The 18037-nt window shown below is 40.1% G+C and overlaps 1 protein-coding gene across 2 annotated transcripts; it reads left to right on the top strand.

The window, feature by feature from the left end:
* The first annotated feature begins 4595 nt into the window (after positions 1 to 4595).
* On the top strand, positions 4596 to 11357 carry LOC132603480 (protein NEN1-like). 2 transcript variants are annotated; one of them, XM_060316577.1, is made up of 6 exons: positions 4596 to 5089; positions 6465 to 6622; positions 7458 to 7504; positions 8010 to 8073; positions 9741 to 10477; positions 10855 to 10994. In XM_060316577.1, exons 1-6 carry the CDS (start codon positions 4819 to 4821, stop codon positions 10886 to 10888), a joined length of 1311 nt encoding a protein of 436 aa, XP_060172560.1. In that variant the 5' UTR covers positions 4596 to 4818; the 3' UTR covers positions 10889 to 10994. The 2 variants fall into 2 exon arrangements, with proteins under 2 accessions (XP_060172560.1, XP_060172559.1); XM_060316576.1 differs by having other exon boundaries at positions 4599 to 5089; positions 10943 to 11357.
* The last annotated feature ends 6680 nt before the right edge of the window (positions 11358 to 18037 follow it).

Genomic DNA, 18037 nt, shown 5'->3' with positions numbered 1-18037 from the left:
TGACCACAGTGGACGGACCATAAATCAAAACACGGTCCGTATATGGTGGTTTACGACCACTGTTCACCCCGACAAGAATTCATTAAAGATCAGATTTTGTGATTTTAAAAAGGGACTTAGGCTTCATATTACTTCATTATTCATCCAACAACTCAAGAGACCTCTAGAATATTCCAAATAATTCCTCCACAAGAATTCAAGAGGATCAAAGGATATATCAAGATTATCAAAACCAAATTCATAAAAGTAAGTGTAAGAACACATCAAAGGATCTTCTAAGTCAAGAAATTCCCAAGAAGGTGGAACTAGGGTTTTGGATAATTGGAGCATTTCAACTTAAGGATTGTTCAACCATCATCCAAGGTAAATTTTATGATTATTCCATGTAGTTTGAAGTATTGGAAAGCTTAGACACTTCAATTGTAGAAGAACATAGAAATGGGTCATTACTGAGTGAATAGTGGCATGAATGAATGATAGTGGAATCGAACCATGAATATTGAAGTGTTGTGAGTACTAATACGTTATAAATGATGTTTTTATCATGAAACAAGCATTAAATGCATGAAAACGCAAGGATGAGCTAGAAGTAGAAATAAAGGAAAATTGGAGGAAAATGGTGGATTTTGCCAAATGTACGTAAATGACGATTGTCGATCATGATATTGCGAATAATATTATGAATATTGGGAGTTGATATAGAACGTGAGAAAAGTAGTAGAGCGAAGGAAGCGTTGTCCGACTTCTCCTAGAATTAGCGACGCGTTCTTATAGTTAGTTTACTAATGGTGATACGAATTCTCTTATGAAGGTAACAACGTGATATCGACGGAGAACAAGTGAGCGATATCTTAGCTAAACGACCAAGGTATGTGAGGCTAGTCCTTCTTTCTAATGGCATGAATCCCTTAACTTGAATCCCTATTCCTTTCATAAGTTCTTGCATTCTAAGAAGTTAAAAGCTTATACTTATGAATGCCTATATGAGATGAGTTATACGATATGATGACACTAGAATGAGGATGATGATATTCCTTGCCTACACTCACCTTATGTACTAGTCCTTTCAAGGTGAGGCGGAATGTGCATGATGGTTTCATAATGTAATCGGGGGGATCACGACCTTACGTCACCCCGATAGAGTAAAGTTAATCATGAGTCTTATATACGTATTATGATAAGATAAGTATTTTATGATAAGCATATTACTATGAGAATTTATATTGAGCATGTCATGAGCATTTCACACTGGGCCTAGTTGGCCGGGCAGACACCGCTTCGGCGGGCGGCGATATGGATACACCACGACCTACTGGCGTGGGCAGACACCACTAGTGGGCGGCATGAGATGGTACCCCGAACGCGGGAGGCCTGGACGCGGGCTAATATTATTGATTATCACACCGTTCCGACATGGACGGGCAGCTTGCATATGATGCATACATGTTATGATAATGAGTATGAGTAAGATAGCATGCATTACTTCATTTATGATTATCAGTCAGATCCATATGTCTCATGTTGATGTTATTCCCATATTACTGATGTTCCTTTCATTATGTATGCCTCTCATACTCGGTACAATATTCGTACTGACGTCCTTTCTTCGGACGCTGTGTTCATGCCCACAGGTAGACAGGGAGGAGAGCTTGGCCCAGGTCCTCAGTAGCTGTCAGCTGATAGATAGCACTCCATTGTTCGGAGGTGCTTATGACTATTCTTTTGATGTACATTCATATATGCATATTTTGGGCATGATGGAGTCTTGTTCCGTCCATGTATTCATTATGTTAGTAGAGGCTCGTAGATACGAAGTGTGGGTTAGATAGTCTCACAAAATGTTTTCATATGTATGTGTATTATTTTGATGGCTAAAAGGCAAATGTATATAAAGTATTTATGTTTTGATTAAATATGATTTTCCTATAATTGGTATGTAAAATTGATAAAAGAGTATTAAATGAGCAAGATAAGCAGTAGAATGAGCGGTGCTCGGTAACTAGCTCCGGGTACCCGTCGTGGCCCCTAGCTGGGTCGTGACAGATACGGGTTCACAACCCCGAATAAGTCACTAAGTATTCATATCAGAGTGTCATGTAAGATGAGAATGAGTGCAATGCATAATATCAATTAATGATGACAACAAATCAAATCAATCGTGCCACACATGAACACATACCTCAATCACAGTATCAATATCATAACTTTACTTCCTTTCTTTTCCAATAACCTCAACGATGATAAATATGCTCTCCTAATCATAAGACAGTTACTAAGCATCAACTCTAGAATCAATCACGTGGTGACAAGCTATCAAATCACAACAAGTTAACAACTCAATAGAACACAATAAAGCGACAAGCCATAGTCAACAACAATACCAACCTAAGAATCCATCCCAACTTCATACCCGAAGGCGTAACATGTTGTTTCCGACAATCACTAACTCTACCTATGCTTTACTAACCAAAGTCTAACCATAAGGTAAGCCGTAACCTACCTAGAATGTCGAACATGAGCAACCACACCTTTGTCTTGCCCTTTCAAAGCGCCTCCAAATACTCAATGTCTAGTTACAAAACGTAATCTAGATTAGAAACCATGAAGAACAATACCCATATTGCTAAGCTTCTAAATTAGGTCAAATCCAACCTATGGAAGTTGGGGAAACGGGCCCACAAGAGAAAAAAAATCTAAAGTGGAATGTGCACTTCAAGTCTAAATGATCAAAACTCACTAATCAATTCCTAGATTAGCTCAAGATTAAGCTAAATTCAGATTTTAAGTGAACCCCCAAATTTGGATATGAACCCTAACTTTTCAATCCACAAATTGACCTCTAATAATGGAAGATATAAGCTTAACAACAATGAATATATCAGATTCTAGGGTTATACTAGCCAATTTCATCAACAATTTCTATTTAGGAAACCTAAAACCCATTTTAAGAATTTATCATAAAACCCATCTTTCCCTCTTTGATTCTAGTGATTTCTAGCGTGGATTAATGATAAGGAAGGTGAGTAATGAATTCTAAGACCAAGGATCTTACCTCTATGAAGATTCAGTCCCAAAGCCCTCAAAGTCGCCCAAGTGTGCTTAGAAAAGAAATGAAATGACAAGGGTTTAAGGCTAAAACCTAGAAGAAAATATCTAAAAACTACTCATCATGCGTTACAGCGTTATGGGCATCCGCTACAGCGAACCCACCACGGCGGCCTAAGGCCCGCTATGGCGCCTAAGCTAAAGGTACAGAGACCTAGCTACGACGGCATCATGACTGCCACAGGGGATAACTGTCCGCTGGGGTAGCACGCCTCGAATCTCCTTTGACTGCTGCAGCGATCTCCTACTCGCTACAGCGAGATCGCTGTGGTGAGTCTGGTGCCACTATAGCGGACACCAAACACCAGATTTTTCCTGGTTTTCGACAAATCTCAACCCAAAATTCGACTACCACCCAAGGCTCACAGATACAAAACAAACATGCAAACACACATAAAAACGCGCTACGAACTCACCCATGGCCTCAAAATTCCAAACGGAGGTCTATTTGACCAAGTCAACCCCTAATGGCCTAAAGTCAACTTTCCATTCCAAGTCCCAAACGCTCCCAAGTGCATTGGGAATCGAATCGAGCTTACCACCAAGTTATAAATGACCATTACGGAATTCTGAAAAAGGTCTGTTTACCTAAAAGTTAACTTTGAGTCAAACGGTTTTCACTCGAGGGCTCAAGTTTTCAAAAGTCACAATAGAACTCTCCCGATGACTTTGGGAATCGTGCCACCCATCCTGATGGGTCAAAATCATACTCATAGGGCTAGGGGAAGGGTCAATGGGGATAAATGGGTCATAAACGCTATGGCGACCGAACGGGTCGTTACATAGCCAGTACCTGCTATCGTGCTTATTCATGCAGTCAACTAGTACGATTTTTAGTTTTTTCACACTCAATTTTAGTCTAAAAGTGAATAAGGGTGCAAAATGCAAAAAATTCAAAATCGGGTGTAAAAGTCACGCTTCTTTGATATTTTCTAACCGGGTTAAATAGGTATAAGACATGAAGGTTGGTTAAATGGGTTTGAATTGAGTTAAATGAATTTGATGAGTTAATTAAATTTATTATTAAAAAAATAGAATTTTATGTGACACGACATGTCAATTAGGAAAGAAGGAGCGTGTTGTATGTTTAATATACGAAAAAGACTCAAAAATGCCCTAAAACTATTGGAAATGACTCAAAAATATCTTCCTTCCACCTATTGGGTTAAAAATGCCCTTAACGTTTTCTTTAGGTTCAAAAATGCCCTTTAGTTAACAGAAATATGATATGAAATTTCATTAAACAAGTGACCATTTTTTATTGGTCCACATAAATTCCTGACCCAATAAAAAGACCTGACCCGAACCAACACCCAAACCCGTTTCTAATAAATCTAACCCAACTTTTCTATATTTTAGCGTGGGCAATAAGGATCTTTTTTGTTAAAAAAGATATATATCGAGGACCAAAATAGTCCAGCCCCCATAGAGTAGGGACCATTTTGATCATTTTTTTATCAACATTTCTCAGCAGTTCCTTCCCTCATCCGCAAAGCACAACCCATCCCACACTCTTAAAAAACCCTCCACGGGAAGCGATCCCCGCCAATTACAAAAAGGGTCATATACCGACCCTTTTTGTAATTTGTATGTAGCATATACATTCTTGCACGTCTTCAGTTATTTCCTATATATATCCATACACGCAGCCACAAGTCTTTATTCCATCTCTCCTTCCATTATTATTCTAGCTAATTAAGAAACAAAACAAGCATGGAAAATAGGTCAGAGATAGTGTTTTTTGATGTTGAGACAACTATACCAACAAGAACAGGACAAGGATATGCACTGTTGGAATTTGGAGCAATTCTTGTTTGTCCAAGGAAGCTTGTCGAGCAAGAGAGTTACTCTACCCTTGTACGACCCTCTGACTTGTCTCTCATTTCCACGCTTTCTGTTCGTTGTAATGGAATTACGAGAGATGCTGTTACTTCTGCTCCTACATTTGCTGACATAGCCGACAAAGTCTTTGACATTCTCCATGGTTAGCCTCAATCCCTCTAATCGTTTCATACGTGCATATGAATTCAATTACTGCTTTATTCAGCCATTTCTATTGCCGTTATTAGAAAAAAATCACCTTTGAAGTGGCTGAAAAAATATTTCCTCTTCTTCAATTTTCTGTTACTATCTATTGTTTTTCGTGAACGGGAGTCTTAGCATAACTGGTAAAGTTGCTGGCATATGACCAGGAGGTCATAGGTTCGAGCAGTGAAAATGACCTCTCGCAGAAATGCAGAGTAAGACTGTCTATAATGACCCTTGTGTCCGGTCCTCCTCGGACCCCGCTCATAACGGGAGCTTAGTACATTGCGCTGCCTCCTTTTTATCTTTTGTTTCTTGTACTTCGATTATAGCACTTCGATTATGGTAGTATTTAGCTGTAACTAATGTTTCTTTCATTCAGAGTGCTATGTCTGGCTTTCCTTATTATTCCCTCCGTTCCAATCTGTATGGCACCATTTGACTAAAAGTTCAATAAATAAAAGAAGACTTTTGAAATTTGTGGTCCAAAATAAGCCTTAGATATTTGTGTGGTTGTAAATCATCTCATAGAGTTAAATTGTTTCTATATTATAGAAATGTGGCATTCTTTTTTGGACAAACTAAAAAGGAAAGTGTGGCACATAAATTGGGAATGAGAGAGTATTTGTCATGGTTTCTCCACTTTCATATTTTACTTTTGCAAACCTGCTTTGAATTATTTTTCTTGAGCCGAGGGTCTATCGGAAACCGCTCTCTACCTTCACAAAAGTAGGAGTAAGGTATGCGTACACACTACCCTCCCTAGACCCCAATTGTGGGATTACACTGGGTATGTTGTTGTTGTTGTTGTTGAGGTGACTGAAGAGGCATTTTCAACTAATGACAAGATAACACCATTTTGGGTTTTGCCCAAGTCCGTGGTTTAGCTACATGAGTAACAATTTCGAGATCTCATGTTTGAATTTAACTACAAAACTCTGTGTGAGGCCATTTGCATTTTAATATTAGTGGACATATTTAGATAACATATGTGCCTGTGGACTGTAGCAGGTTGTTTTGTGGATTAATAGACCATTTTAAGTTTCCTTTCTTCACCTTCCTTCCTATAGAGGCAGGATTCAGGACTTTAAGTTAAGTTAGTGCAGATTATCATAATACAAACATGTATAACTTTGTCAGATTTGCTGCTAAAACATGATAAAATATTGGAGCATATTTTTGTAATTATATATGTAAGCTAAGCCAAAAGCAGTGGCTGCCTTTTACTTTTGACTTGGTTCTATTGGAAATATGGGGGATCTGATACTGTTTATCTTTAATGAGGGATTTTCTGATTTTTCTTTTGCTCTATGTTTGTTATGTTGTTTGTGTAGGCAGGATATGGGCGGGCCACAATATACTGAAATTCGATTGTCCAAGGATTCAGGAGGCGTTTGCTGGAATTAACAGGCCTGCACCAGAACCTAAGGGTACAATTGATACACTTGCTTTGTTGACTGAAAGATTTGGAAGGAGAGCTGGTAGCATGAAGGTATGAAAGTTCTTCACGTCTTCTTCATGAAAAAGAAGGGAAATTAGGTAATTTTACTTGGAATAAACAGCGGGCTTAAAGAGTTTTCACTAGTTAGAGTAGTATTATATTTTGCCTTCGTCTGGAAAATGCTCATGGGCCTTCAGAGTACTGGAAGTTGTGATATTATCCCTAACGTAAGTCAATTATGTATATGACAGGGTGAAATGTTAAGCAACACATTTTGACAGGAATGTTGATTGTCAAGGTCACTAAAATCAGCATTCTTTTATTATATTTCTGTTAGAACGAATTCGAACTATAGCATTACCTTTTCTATTCCCGGTACTTTTGTACAGATAATTTTTACTTGAGAAAGGGTTTCTAATTTGTGATGAAATGTGGTTGGTGGGTTCTTCTGCCAACTTAGAATATGAACTCCCACTGCAAATTCATGCTGTGCCCTTCATTTTTGTAGGCTTTAGTTTTTCAAAAAAAAATTAGCTTTATTTGGAGTAGTAGAAAACTAAAACAAAATAGAAAATCCTCCTTTCGCTAGATTCGACCCACTTATGTGACAAAATGTCTGGTTTTCTGTGAGGCAAAAGTGTATCGAGTTTCCTCTTTTTGGATCTGCTCGCTATTTAATATGTTGATATTTCCATACATAAGCACCGGAGAGTATTTGTAAGGAGTAGATAGGCCAATTTTGCTAATAGGGGAGGCTATTGCAAACCTTTGTACAGCTTGGGGAGGTTGTGTGTACCACCAAGAAATGTCACAGGGTATAAGTAAAGTGATATCAGTTGTTGCGTTTAAAACTTTAAATGATGATTTGGTTTCATTCTGTTTGCAGATGGCGTCGCTTGCTACTTATTTTGGCCTTGGACAGCAAACACATAGGTAACCGAGTTTTTCTCCTTCCTTAAAAATCATTTTCTTGTTTTATTGTTGCAACCATGGCTTCATGATCTTTAGCTATCCTCTTCATGGGCATGCTTGGTCTGTGGATAAGATATCAAGGCCATCAAGTCAAAGTAGTACAAGGCTTCGTTCTATGTTTAGAGAGTAACTCTTAAAAAAGTCATCATCCTTTTAAGGAACTTCTCGTGTCTTTTCTCTCATCTAGTTTGTTCTTGACATAACATTCCCCGACTTTAGCTTTTATTTTAGTTAGTTTTTTTTTTAAGGCCCTTGGGTGTGAGTAAGATGTTCACTCTTGCTAATTTCAACAGATTTTGATGATAGCTAACTGTCAAATTACCCAGAAATGTGTTGCTAATCTTTGCCAATAAAAAACACTATCTGTGCTATTGAAGGTGATTTATATGGTTTTGCCCCATGCAGTGTGAACTGCAAGCTTTTGGAGATATTTTTCTCACTCTAACATTGACGTTCTACTTTTCAGGAGTTTGGATGATGTCCGAATGAATTTTGAAGTACTAAAGTACTGTGCAACTGTCTTATTTTTGGTAAGTTATTCATTGTTCATACCTTTGTTTTTATTTCTTCAAGGCTAGGTTTGCTAATGTTAACAATGATTCTCAAACTTGGAAAATCTTACTTTTACTCTGCAGCCGAACCAATTTGACATGCTTTTGTTTTTTCTTCTCATTGCATTATTTACCTTTGATCCTTTTTGTCCATACGGCCAGCCATATATTTTGAGATATTACGGTGCAACAAATCTGAAGGACGTATATTATTGTAATTTCTTCCATATCTTAGGTCCTTATGCAGCAATGCCAGAACTATAAAATGCTTGGCATGATCAATGAAATCCAAGTTGCGTGACTCATTGAACACCTGAAGGACTAGAAATCTGATTCATAATACAATTAGATTGGTATACCTTCCCTTCTTATAACCTCATACTTGGTTAGCCCCTCCTCCACCCTCTACCCCAACACCTCAACCTCATAAAAGAAGATAACAAACAACATACGCAGTGTAGTCTCACAAGTGGGGTTTGGGGAGGCTAGGATGTAGGCAGACCTTACTCCTACCTTTGTGGGGGTAGAGATTCTGTTTCCGCTAGACCCTCGGCTCAAAAGAAACCTCATAAAAGAAAATGAAAAAGTAAAAAAGAAAACCTGACACCAAAAGCAAAAATTCTCACCCATTGTCTTCTGATATCTTCCCACAAGTCTCTCTGTGTAAAGTTTAAGCAAGATTCATTCTGCCTCAACTGAGGTGTCAATTGGTTTCCTAAACTGACAACTGTCACAGGCTAGGATTCAGCATCAAGTGTAGTGTAGTGTTTAATCATTTTCATGAGAAATTATGGGATAGAGTAGCTGTTTCATTACTGGAATAAGATTAATGCAAGCTTTTCAGTTTAAGCTATGCGATGTAGATGCAGGGCCTCTGATTGTGGTTACTGGAGCTACCTTTTTGACAGGCTGTCCAATTTAGACTTGTAAAGGGCTTCAGAGGTAGTTACATATTTATTGACAAATTAAAATTTTGAATCAATGTTGAAACTTAAGAACTGGTCAAAGAGGGACACAAGAAAGTAAGTGAATTGTACCTGATCTAAAGTAAGAATAGAAGTGTCATCTCGCTAACAACTTAATTTGATTATTCACACTGTTCAAAATGGTACCAGATCTAGAGTTCAAATCTAAAGACAATAAAAAATATTTTCACGTGCTTAGTTCAAGAAAAAGAATCAAGCTGCACACTAGGAGCATTTTGAATGTCTAAACCAAATGATAAAAATTGTCACTTCTCCTACAATTAAGCTTTTAGATATGGCAGTTGACACTATGCAATCTAGAATTGCATGGCCCTGCTATCGCATATTACGAGGATATATATTATTCCCTCTGTCCCAATTTATGTGGCACACTTTCCTTTTAGTTTGTCTCAAAAAGAATGTCACATTTCTATATTTAGAAACAATTTAACTTTATGAGATGATTTACAACGACACAACTATCTAAGGCTTGTTTTGGACCACAAATTTCAAAAGTCTTCCTTTTTTTCTTAAACTCCGTGCCTAGTTAAATGGTGCCACATAAATTGGGACGGAGGGAGTAACATTTTACTCTCATTTACCGAACTTCTATTCTGATCAGAAGAGACTATTGAATCGAACTTTGCCGTGGGTTGAATAGCTAAACTGTTGTACTTGCAGGAATCCAGCCTGCCTGACATATTAACCGAGAACAGTTGGGTGTCTCCTAATGCTGCTATAAGAAGAAGTCGAACTAATGGAAATACTACGGCGGAGGGGATGGGCTCGAGTATAGATACACCTTCATCGAGTGTCAAGATAGGAACTCCTATGAGATCTGTTGCGGAAGCTCACATAGAATCAGATAATCCAATATCTCCACTTGTGAGCAGGAATGTGGAGGTACCAGATCTTCTTGAAACAAATTCGTCTAGGCCTGACCCTTTTAACTTGGTCCAATTCAGTGCGGAAGTAAGGGAATCCATTCAGTCAGATGACATGGAAGAAGAACCTGCTTCAGATTCTCGAGATTCTTATGCATCAACTGCAACAGGGGGTTACATTGGCTGCACCGACTTCTTAGAACCAAATAACATTTCAACGTCTTCCATCTCCTTAAGTCTTTCCCCCTTATATCGTGGAATTCAGAAGATACAAATCTTGCACAACAATGCTGAATTGCAAGCTTGCTCTAGATACCTGAAGGTGCGGTTTGGAATTAGTACAAGGTTTGTTGATTATGCTGGTCGGCCCCGGTTGAGTTTTGTGGTGGATGCATCATCAGAGCTATGCCAGCTTTTGGATGTAATTGATAATCTTGCTCAGAAGTTTACTGAGGATACAGGTAGCATGTCAGAATGGAGGCCTGTGGTAAACAGAAAGCCTGGCTTTGTGAACTGTCCTACCATTCGCTTAAAGTAAGTTTTGATCTTCCTTTCTTTCTTTACTAGACAGGTGAACCTGCTTATTTTTCCTGTTATTAGAAACCAGGAGAGCTTTTACTTTCTGTTTCTTTCTGCTATGCTCTTGATGCATATGAGATCAAATTTTCCTTTTCCATTATGCTTTCTAATGTGAGGCTACACATATGTTTGCTTCTGTATAAGCCAGTCTTCCTTCGGATTTTTCAACCTGATGCATAAGTAATAGATGAGCTTTTAGTGCATGGCTAGTTCAGGCTTTCGTAGTTTTATACTTTTATATTGACAGTTAGGACTTAGGATAGAAGAGTGATATGTTACAATAGAAAATGTGTAATAATATTTTGTCTCTGCTTTCGTTCACACCTCCACAGCTCGACTCACCAGGGCAACGAGCCTTTCTACTGATCAATATCCCTCTCGTGCTTCGAAACTAATACTATAGTGTATGTGAACGTGCAGTTTACCAACTGTGGTAGATGGTAATATCTCCCGCTGGGTCACAGAGATATACCAGAAAGAGTCTTCCACGACACAGAAGCTCATGTTCAGTAGGTTTGATGTGGCAGAACTGGATTCCTTGATTACTCCAGGGACTCTCTTGGATGCATACTTCTCGATAGATTCATATGACTACCAACAGATTGCAGGCATCCGCCTAGTGGCTAAAAAGTTGATTGTTCATTCCTCCTGATATATGAGGTGCCTCGTCAAATGTTATAACTTAATAGTTGTACAATTTGCTTCTAATGTCTATCTGGTTCTTTACTTAGGAGTATCCTTGTACAGACTCACAAGAATGATATTCAATTTGTTTCCCCTAATCTAATAAATTGGGTGATTTTCAACTTATTACAAGTTGAATGACCTTTATACACATCCCTTTGTTGTTTGTCTTAACATCCGAAATGAGTTTGATGCAGCAGTAGATAATGCTCGGCGGAAAACAAAAATGTTGGATAACATAGGACTAGATATTATTTTACTGTGATGAAACTGTTCCTTGACAAGCTCTATGACAAGTTAAGGGGCAGGTATGTCGTTGTATACGATCTTTTGATCAAGAAAGCACCTTTCTGCTTATATGCATAGAAATGTCTCTATTCAAGCATATGAATGTGTTTCAAGGGAATTTCCCCTGGAAATTGCCTTCGACAAATGGAAAACATTACGGTTGAAGCCGATTGCTCCTCAGAACTCATGGACTGTAAAAAGCAGTATGTATCTTTATTGGAGAAAATGAATAATGGCATGGGCTGTTGGGAATAAACTCGACACTGAAATAATATTGACGGTATTAACTGCGGAATAATAAAGTAGCACCGTGATACGATTAATCAACAAGAATAAAAAAAAATGACACCAAGATTTTTTACGTGGAAACCCAAAAGGGAAAAACCACGGGCCAAGAGGAGCAACTGATATCACTATAGCAAGGATTTTACACTTTGTAGGTTTGAGTAAAATACTCCAAAGACCACTACACACTCAAAAGAAATAACCCTCTTTTAAGATTTCACACCTCACTACAATATTGCTCACACTCTCTATTTTTCCTCACCGACAATTTCCAACCCTGTCTGTGATGCCTCACTCTTTCTCTCTTTTCGTTGGTGTGTCAAATGAGAAGAGGAGCAGCTCCTTTTATAGGCGAGAGCACTACCCTATGGACCAATCAGAATTGAGGACGCATTGCAATTTGCAATTTGCCAAAGTCCGTGACTAGTTATGCAAGTGGCCAACTTGTCACAACATAAGTCTAGACTTCACTCTTTCCTATTCTTTTGTTATCTATTTTTATTTTTCTTTTTATTTCAAGAATGGGTATGGACCCCCATCAATCTCCCCCTCCAGACCCATTCACTAGAAGAAGGTAACACCAGACTTCTAGTTTGAGTGCATGCCGACAAGTTCTTTGCACAACTCGAACTTGTCTCTTGGTACCACCTTGGTCAGCATATCTGTAGGATTCTCAGTTGTAGAGATCTTCTCAACTCGCATAGATTCGTCTTCTATCTTTTCTCGAATCCAGTGATATCTCACGTCTATGTGTTTCGTCCTTTCATGGTACATGGAATTCTTGCTCAAGTCTATTGCACTATGACTGTCACAATAGACGACATACTCATCCTGATGCAATCCAAGCTCTTGAAGGAACCGTTTCAGCCATATCATCTCCTTGCCAGCTTCAGTAGCGGCAATGTACTCTGCTTCAGTTGTAGAGAGTGTGTTACACCTCGGAAAATTTTCCGTTGGTACGCAAGTAAACGAACTAGTGATGTGTGTGAGGAGTGCGAGTGTATAATGTTTTATGAGCAATGTGCGTATATGGACGAGAATGATTAGAATGAAAAGTCGAGAAATGTGAAAAGTTGAAAGTTGGCAAAACTGCCCAGTGGTCGTAAAGTGCAAAATACGGTGGCAGTCGTAAATTGCCATGCAAGGTTTCAACTTTCTGCCCAGTTGAGAAGTGGTAAAATACGACCTGGTGGACGGACCGTAAAGTGATTTACGGCCCGTAAACCATGGTCGTAAATCACCATGCATGCAGCCAAAGTTTCTGGTTCTGCTTAAGGTTAAAGACGACCACGAGGGACGGTCCGTAAACTGGAATACGGACCGTAAACCTCCATGGACGACCACTGTACACCTCAGCACAGAATTTCAATTCATTAAATATGAGGACCAAGACTTGTTTATTTCATTTCTACATTACACCACTTCTCTCTAGAATCATCTCTCTACATTTATTTCATAAGTTTTCAAGGATTATAAGTCACCAACGACATAAACAAGTGAAGCAAGTGTAAGCAAGCCATTAAATACCATTCAAGTCAAGAAATGCAAATGGAGAAAAACTAGGGTTTTGCTCAAAGTGGAGTATTATTAACCAAAGCTTGTTCCTACAACTTCTAAGGTAAGATTCATGATTTTTACATGATGTTTAAGGTATTGAAGAGTTGAAATACATGGATTGTAGAAAATATGGTCAAGTAGGTTATGAATGATGAATAGTGGCATTTTGAGGAATAGTTTGAATTGAATCATAAATGTTGTTGTGTTGTGATATGAATGCATTATAAATGGTACTAAGATCATGAACTAGACACTTAGACGAATGGACCATGAAAATGGGTGAATTAGAGGCAAATTAAGGAATCTAAATAATGTGGATAACGTGAATGACTAATGACCATTGTTATGATATCAATGAAGGTATAGACGCTAGCATTGGAAGGAAGCGTGCAAGTGTAGAATAGTCCGACGAAAAGGTATGTAAGGCTAACCCTTCTTTCATAAGGCATGATTCCTTGGCCAAACTCTTGAACCCTCTATATGAGTATGTTGTATTCAAACGATTAACACTCCGAGCTCATAAGCTCACGATCCTCGATACGTGCTACGAATGTACTACGCACCCCATTTGACGAGTAAGCATAAGATAGAGATGTAGCGAAAATGATGATGTTAGTGACGACGATGATAATAATAATGATGCTAAAGGTGCCTACGGGCTATTATATTCACATGTGCCTATGAAGGGCTATAATGACACCCCGAGCTTATAATGTCGGGTAGAATATATGTATATGGATGTATATATATATATGTATGTATATGATTACGTAACGCGCGTACACATCTGCAGATGGTACGGATAACCCTGAAGCCTTTGTAGGGCCAGGTAGAAATAACATTGAGCCTTGGTTGGCCAAGTATGTATGAAACACCGAACCTTATGGGCGGGTACGCTATGTATGTATATAAGTGTGTGGCTATGTATATAATATGAGTATGAATGTGAAAAGACTATGTATATGAATGCGAATAGGGGCATGTATACGAATACGAGCACTATTATGAAATACGCATGAAAAATGGAAAGTTCCTATGAAAGGCAGGTAAGTGCCATGATGATGATATTATTGTCTTCCCTCCTATGCCACTTCATATATTGTCTATGATGCTTCTATATTGATGTTAATCATGCTTTACATACTCAGTACATTCTTCGTACTGACGTCCTTTTGTTTGTGGACGCTGCGTCATGCCCGCAGGTGCACAGGGAGACAGACTTGATCCATAGCTGCTTATTCAGAGATTACATAGCGGGGCTCCATTTCCTTCGGAGCCATAGCTTTTGGGTACTTATTCTTTTGTGTATATAATTATGGGCATAGCGGGGTCCTGTCCCGTTCATGTGATATGTTATACTCTTCCTAGAGGCTCGTAGTCATGTGTATATGGTTAGACATGTCCGGCCTTGTCGGCCTATGTTTTGTGTATCATTTTGTCGGCTACGTTGGCCCATGTACATTAATGTGGCATAGATGCCTATGGTGATATAAATGTACTGTTGTCTAATTGGGACTAGTTGACGAATGAATGGAAATGTATGTATAATTATGTGACTCACCTAGATGTAAGTTTAAGAGTAAGCTATGAGGGTGCTCGGGTGGGCTAGCACCGGGTGCCCGTCGCGGGCCCGAGTCGGGTCGTGACAAAAGTGGTATCAGAGCAGTTCAGTCCTAGGGTGTGTCTACGAGCCGTGTCTAGTAGAGTCTTGGTTATGGGTGTGTTGCGCGCCACACTTATAAACAAGAAGTTGCGGACATTTTAGGAATAAATGACCTTCTTTCTTCATAAGAATCGTGCGATAGAGCTATGATGTAGGAAATTCTTGCTCCTAAATCGTGTGTTGTGTATTTCAGATGCCTAAAAAGGGAAAGGCTACGGCAGCCCAAAAGGGCAAGACGATGGCAGAGAAGCGGGCTAAGAAAGCACCGCCACCGGTAATAGAGGAAAGTGAGTCCCAGAGTGCGGCTCAATCTCAGTCCTCCCAGACAGTGCCTATTACTGAGGAGCGTGAGGGAGCCTCAGCCCTAGCTCTAGCACCTCCAACTCCTCCATCAGATGCTTCGGGCCAAGATGAAAAAGAGGCCATTAATTTGTTGACCCAGTTGGTTGCGGCCCAGGCTCAAAGGCAAATTTCAGGGTATGGTGATAGGGTTGTTAGTGCAAGAGCCCGTGATTTCATTACTTTGAATCCTCCGGAATTCTTTGGGTCAAAGCCGGAGGAGGATCCTCAGGATTTCATCGATGGTATGCTAAGGACGCTCCGATTGATACATGTTTCAGACACCGAGTCGGTAGAGCTAGCGTCATATAGATTGAGAGATGTCTCGATCCAGTGGTATACAATATGGATGGATGCACGGGGAGCCAATGCACCTCCCCCGGTATGGCAAGAGTTTGTTGATGCTTTTCTCCGTCACTACATGCCTCCAGAAGTTCGGCGAGCAAAGGCCGATAAATTCTTAAATTTGAGGCAAGGTAGTATCAGTGCCCTAGAGTATAGCCTCCGCTTTAAATCCTTGGCTAGGTATGCTTCGGCCATGGTGGAAGATATGGGCGACAGGGTACATCGGTTCGTAAAGGGCCTAGGGCCACACTTGATGGGTAAATGCTTGACTGCGTCCCTTCAGGACGGTATGGATATTGCACGCATTCAGGCACATGCTCAGAACTTAGAAGAAAGCCTACAACAGCGGAGGAGTGAGCGTGAGCAAGATCGGGGACATAGCAAGAGAGCTAGATCTTCGGGTCCGACAAGCGAGTTTAGAGGCGGACACAGGCAGCAGTTCCCTAGACATTCAGGCTATTCTATGACCAGTGCATCTCCTCGGTTTCCAGGCCAGAGCCTCGATAGATCTGCTCGTTCAGGGCCGAGTACCAGTTATTCAGGACCTCAGTTCAGAGATGATTCAGGCCAGTCAAGGCCACCTGTACCACGATGTTCCCAGTGTGGGAAGTTGCATTGGGGTCGATGTCGATTGGGCTCGGATGGTTGCTATTCATGTGATCAACCAGGCTATATCATGCGTGATTGCCCCTCGGTACAGGGTAGAGGTAGGACCCAGCCATCAGGGTCGGCAGCCGGATCATTAGCATCTGTATGCCCTACGGGGCCAAGTGCACATGCGCCAGTCGGCCATAGTAGAGGTAGAGGTAGAGCTCCCAGTACTAGCGGTCCTCAGCACCGTATTTATGCTTTGGCTGGACGCCAAGATCTTGAGTCTTCTCCTGATGTGGTCACAGGTATATTATCGGTATTCTCTCATGATGTATATGCTTTGATTGATCCGGGCTCCACATTATCATATGTTACTCCATATATTGCGGGTCGATTTATAATTGAGCCGGAGTCTATCAAACCTTTTGAGGTGTCTACACCCGTGGGTGAATCGGTAATAGCTAGCCGAGTATATAGGAATTGTGTGATTGTGATTTGTGATCGTCGTACTATGATTGATTTGCATGAGCTAGAAATGGTAGATTTTGATGTTATTATGGGCATGGATTGGTTGGCTTCTTGTTATGCCAATGTTGATTGCCGAATGAAGATGGTTCGTTTCCAATTTCTGGGAGAACCAGTCTTAGAATGGAAAGGGAATGCGGCATCACCAAAAGGTAGGTTTATTTCCTATCTAAAGGCAAGGAAGATGATCACAAAAGGGTGCATTTATCATCTAGTACGAGTTCAGGATGTAGAAGCTGAGTCGCCGACTCTACAGTCAGTTCCAGTGGTGAGCGAATTTCCGGATGTGTTCCCGGAAGAGCTTCCAGGCCTTCCTCCCGAACGGGAGATTGATTTTACCATTGATGTGTTGCCAGGCACCACACCTATATCTATTCCTCCATATAGAATGGCACCCGCAGAATTGAAAGAGTTGAAGGAGCAATTGAGGGACTTGCTTGATAAAGGCTTCATTAGGCCTAGTTCATCCCCATGGGGAGCACCCGTATTGTTCGTCCGAAAGAAGGATGGCTCCTTGAGAATGTGCATTGATTATCGGCAATTGAATAAAGTGACGATTAAAAACAAGTATCCTCTTCCGAGGATCGATGATTTATTTGATCAATTGCAAGGTGCCAAATGGTTTTCAAAGATTGATTTGAGGTCCGGGTACCACCAAGTAAGAGTTAGGGAGGAAGATATCCCTAAGACAGCTTTCAGAACAAGATATGGCCATTTAGAGTTTCGAGTAATGTCGTTTGGGTTAACTAATGCACCGGCAACGTTTATGGGCTTAATGAATAATGTATTCAGACCCTTTCTGGATCTATTCGTGATTGTATTCATCGACGATATCCTGGTGTATTCTAGATCCGAGACAGATCATGCGGAGCATCTGCGTATAGTCCTTGGAGTTCTGCGAGCTCGAGAGTTGTTTGCAAAATTCTCCAAGTGTGAGTTTTGGTTGAACTCAGTATCATTTCTGGGCCATATTGTTGCAGCTGATGGTATTCGGGTGGATAGCCAAAAGATTGAGGCCGTGAAGACTTGGCCAAGGCCAACGACTCCTACGGAGGTTCGTAGCTTTTTGGGCTTAGCAGGTTAATACAGAAGATTTGTTGAAGGTTTCTCTTCTATTTCTGCACCGCTCACAATGTTGACTCAGAAGTCAGCTAAGTTTCAATGGACAGATGCCTGCGAGCGTAGCTTCCAAGAGTTGAAAGATAGATTGACTTCTGCCCCAGTCTTGACACTTCCAA

Source organism: Lycium barbarum, chromosome 7 (assembly GCF_019175385.1).
Source record: "Lycium barbarum isolate Lr01 chromosome 7, ASM1917538v2, whole genome shotgun sequence".
Classification (NCBI taxonomy): domain Eukaryota; kingdom Viridiplantae; phylum Streptophyta; class Magnoliopsida; order Solanales; family Solanaceae; genus Lycium; species Lycium barbarum.
The sequence above is the reverse complement of the archived record's forward strand: the minus strand, read 5'-3'. Positions and strand labels throughout refer to the sequence as shown.

Coding starts and splice junctions, on each gene's coding strand:
- LOC132603480 (XM_060316576.1), top strand. CDS start 4,819: ATGGAAAATAGGTCAGAGATAGTGTTTTTTGATGTTGAGACAACTATA. Junction 5,090..6,464: donor AGTCTTTGACATTCTCCATG/GTTAGCCTCAAT, acceptor TTGTTTGTGTAG/GCAGGATATGGGCGGGCCAC. Junction 10,478..10,942: donor TGTCCTACCATTCGCTTAAA/GTAAGTTTTGAT, acceptor GTGAACGTGCAG/TTTACCAACTGTGGTAGATG.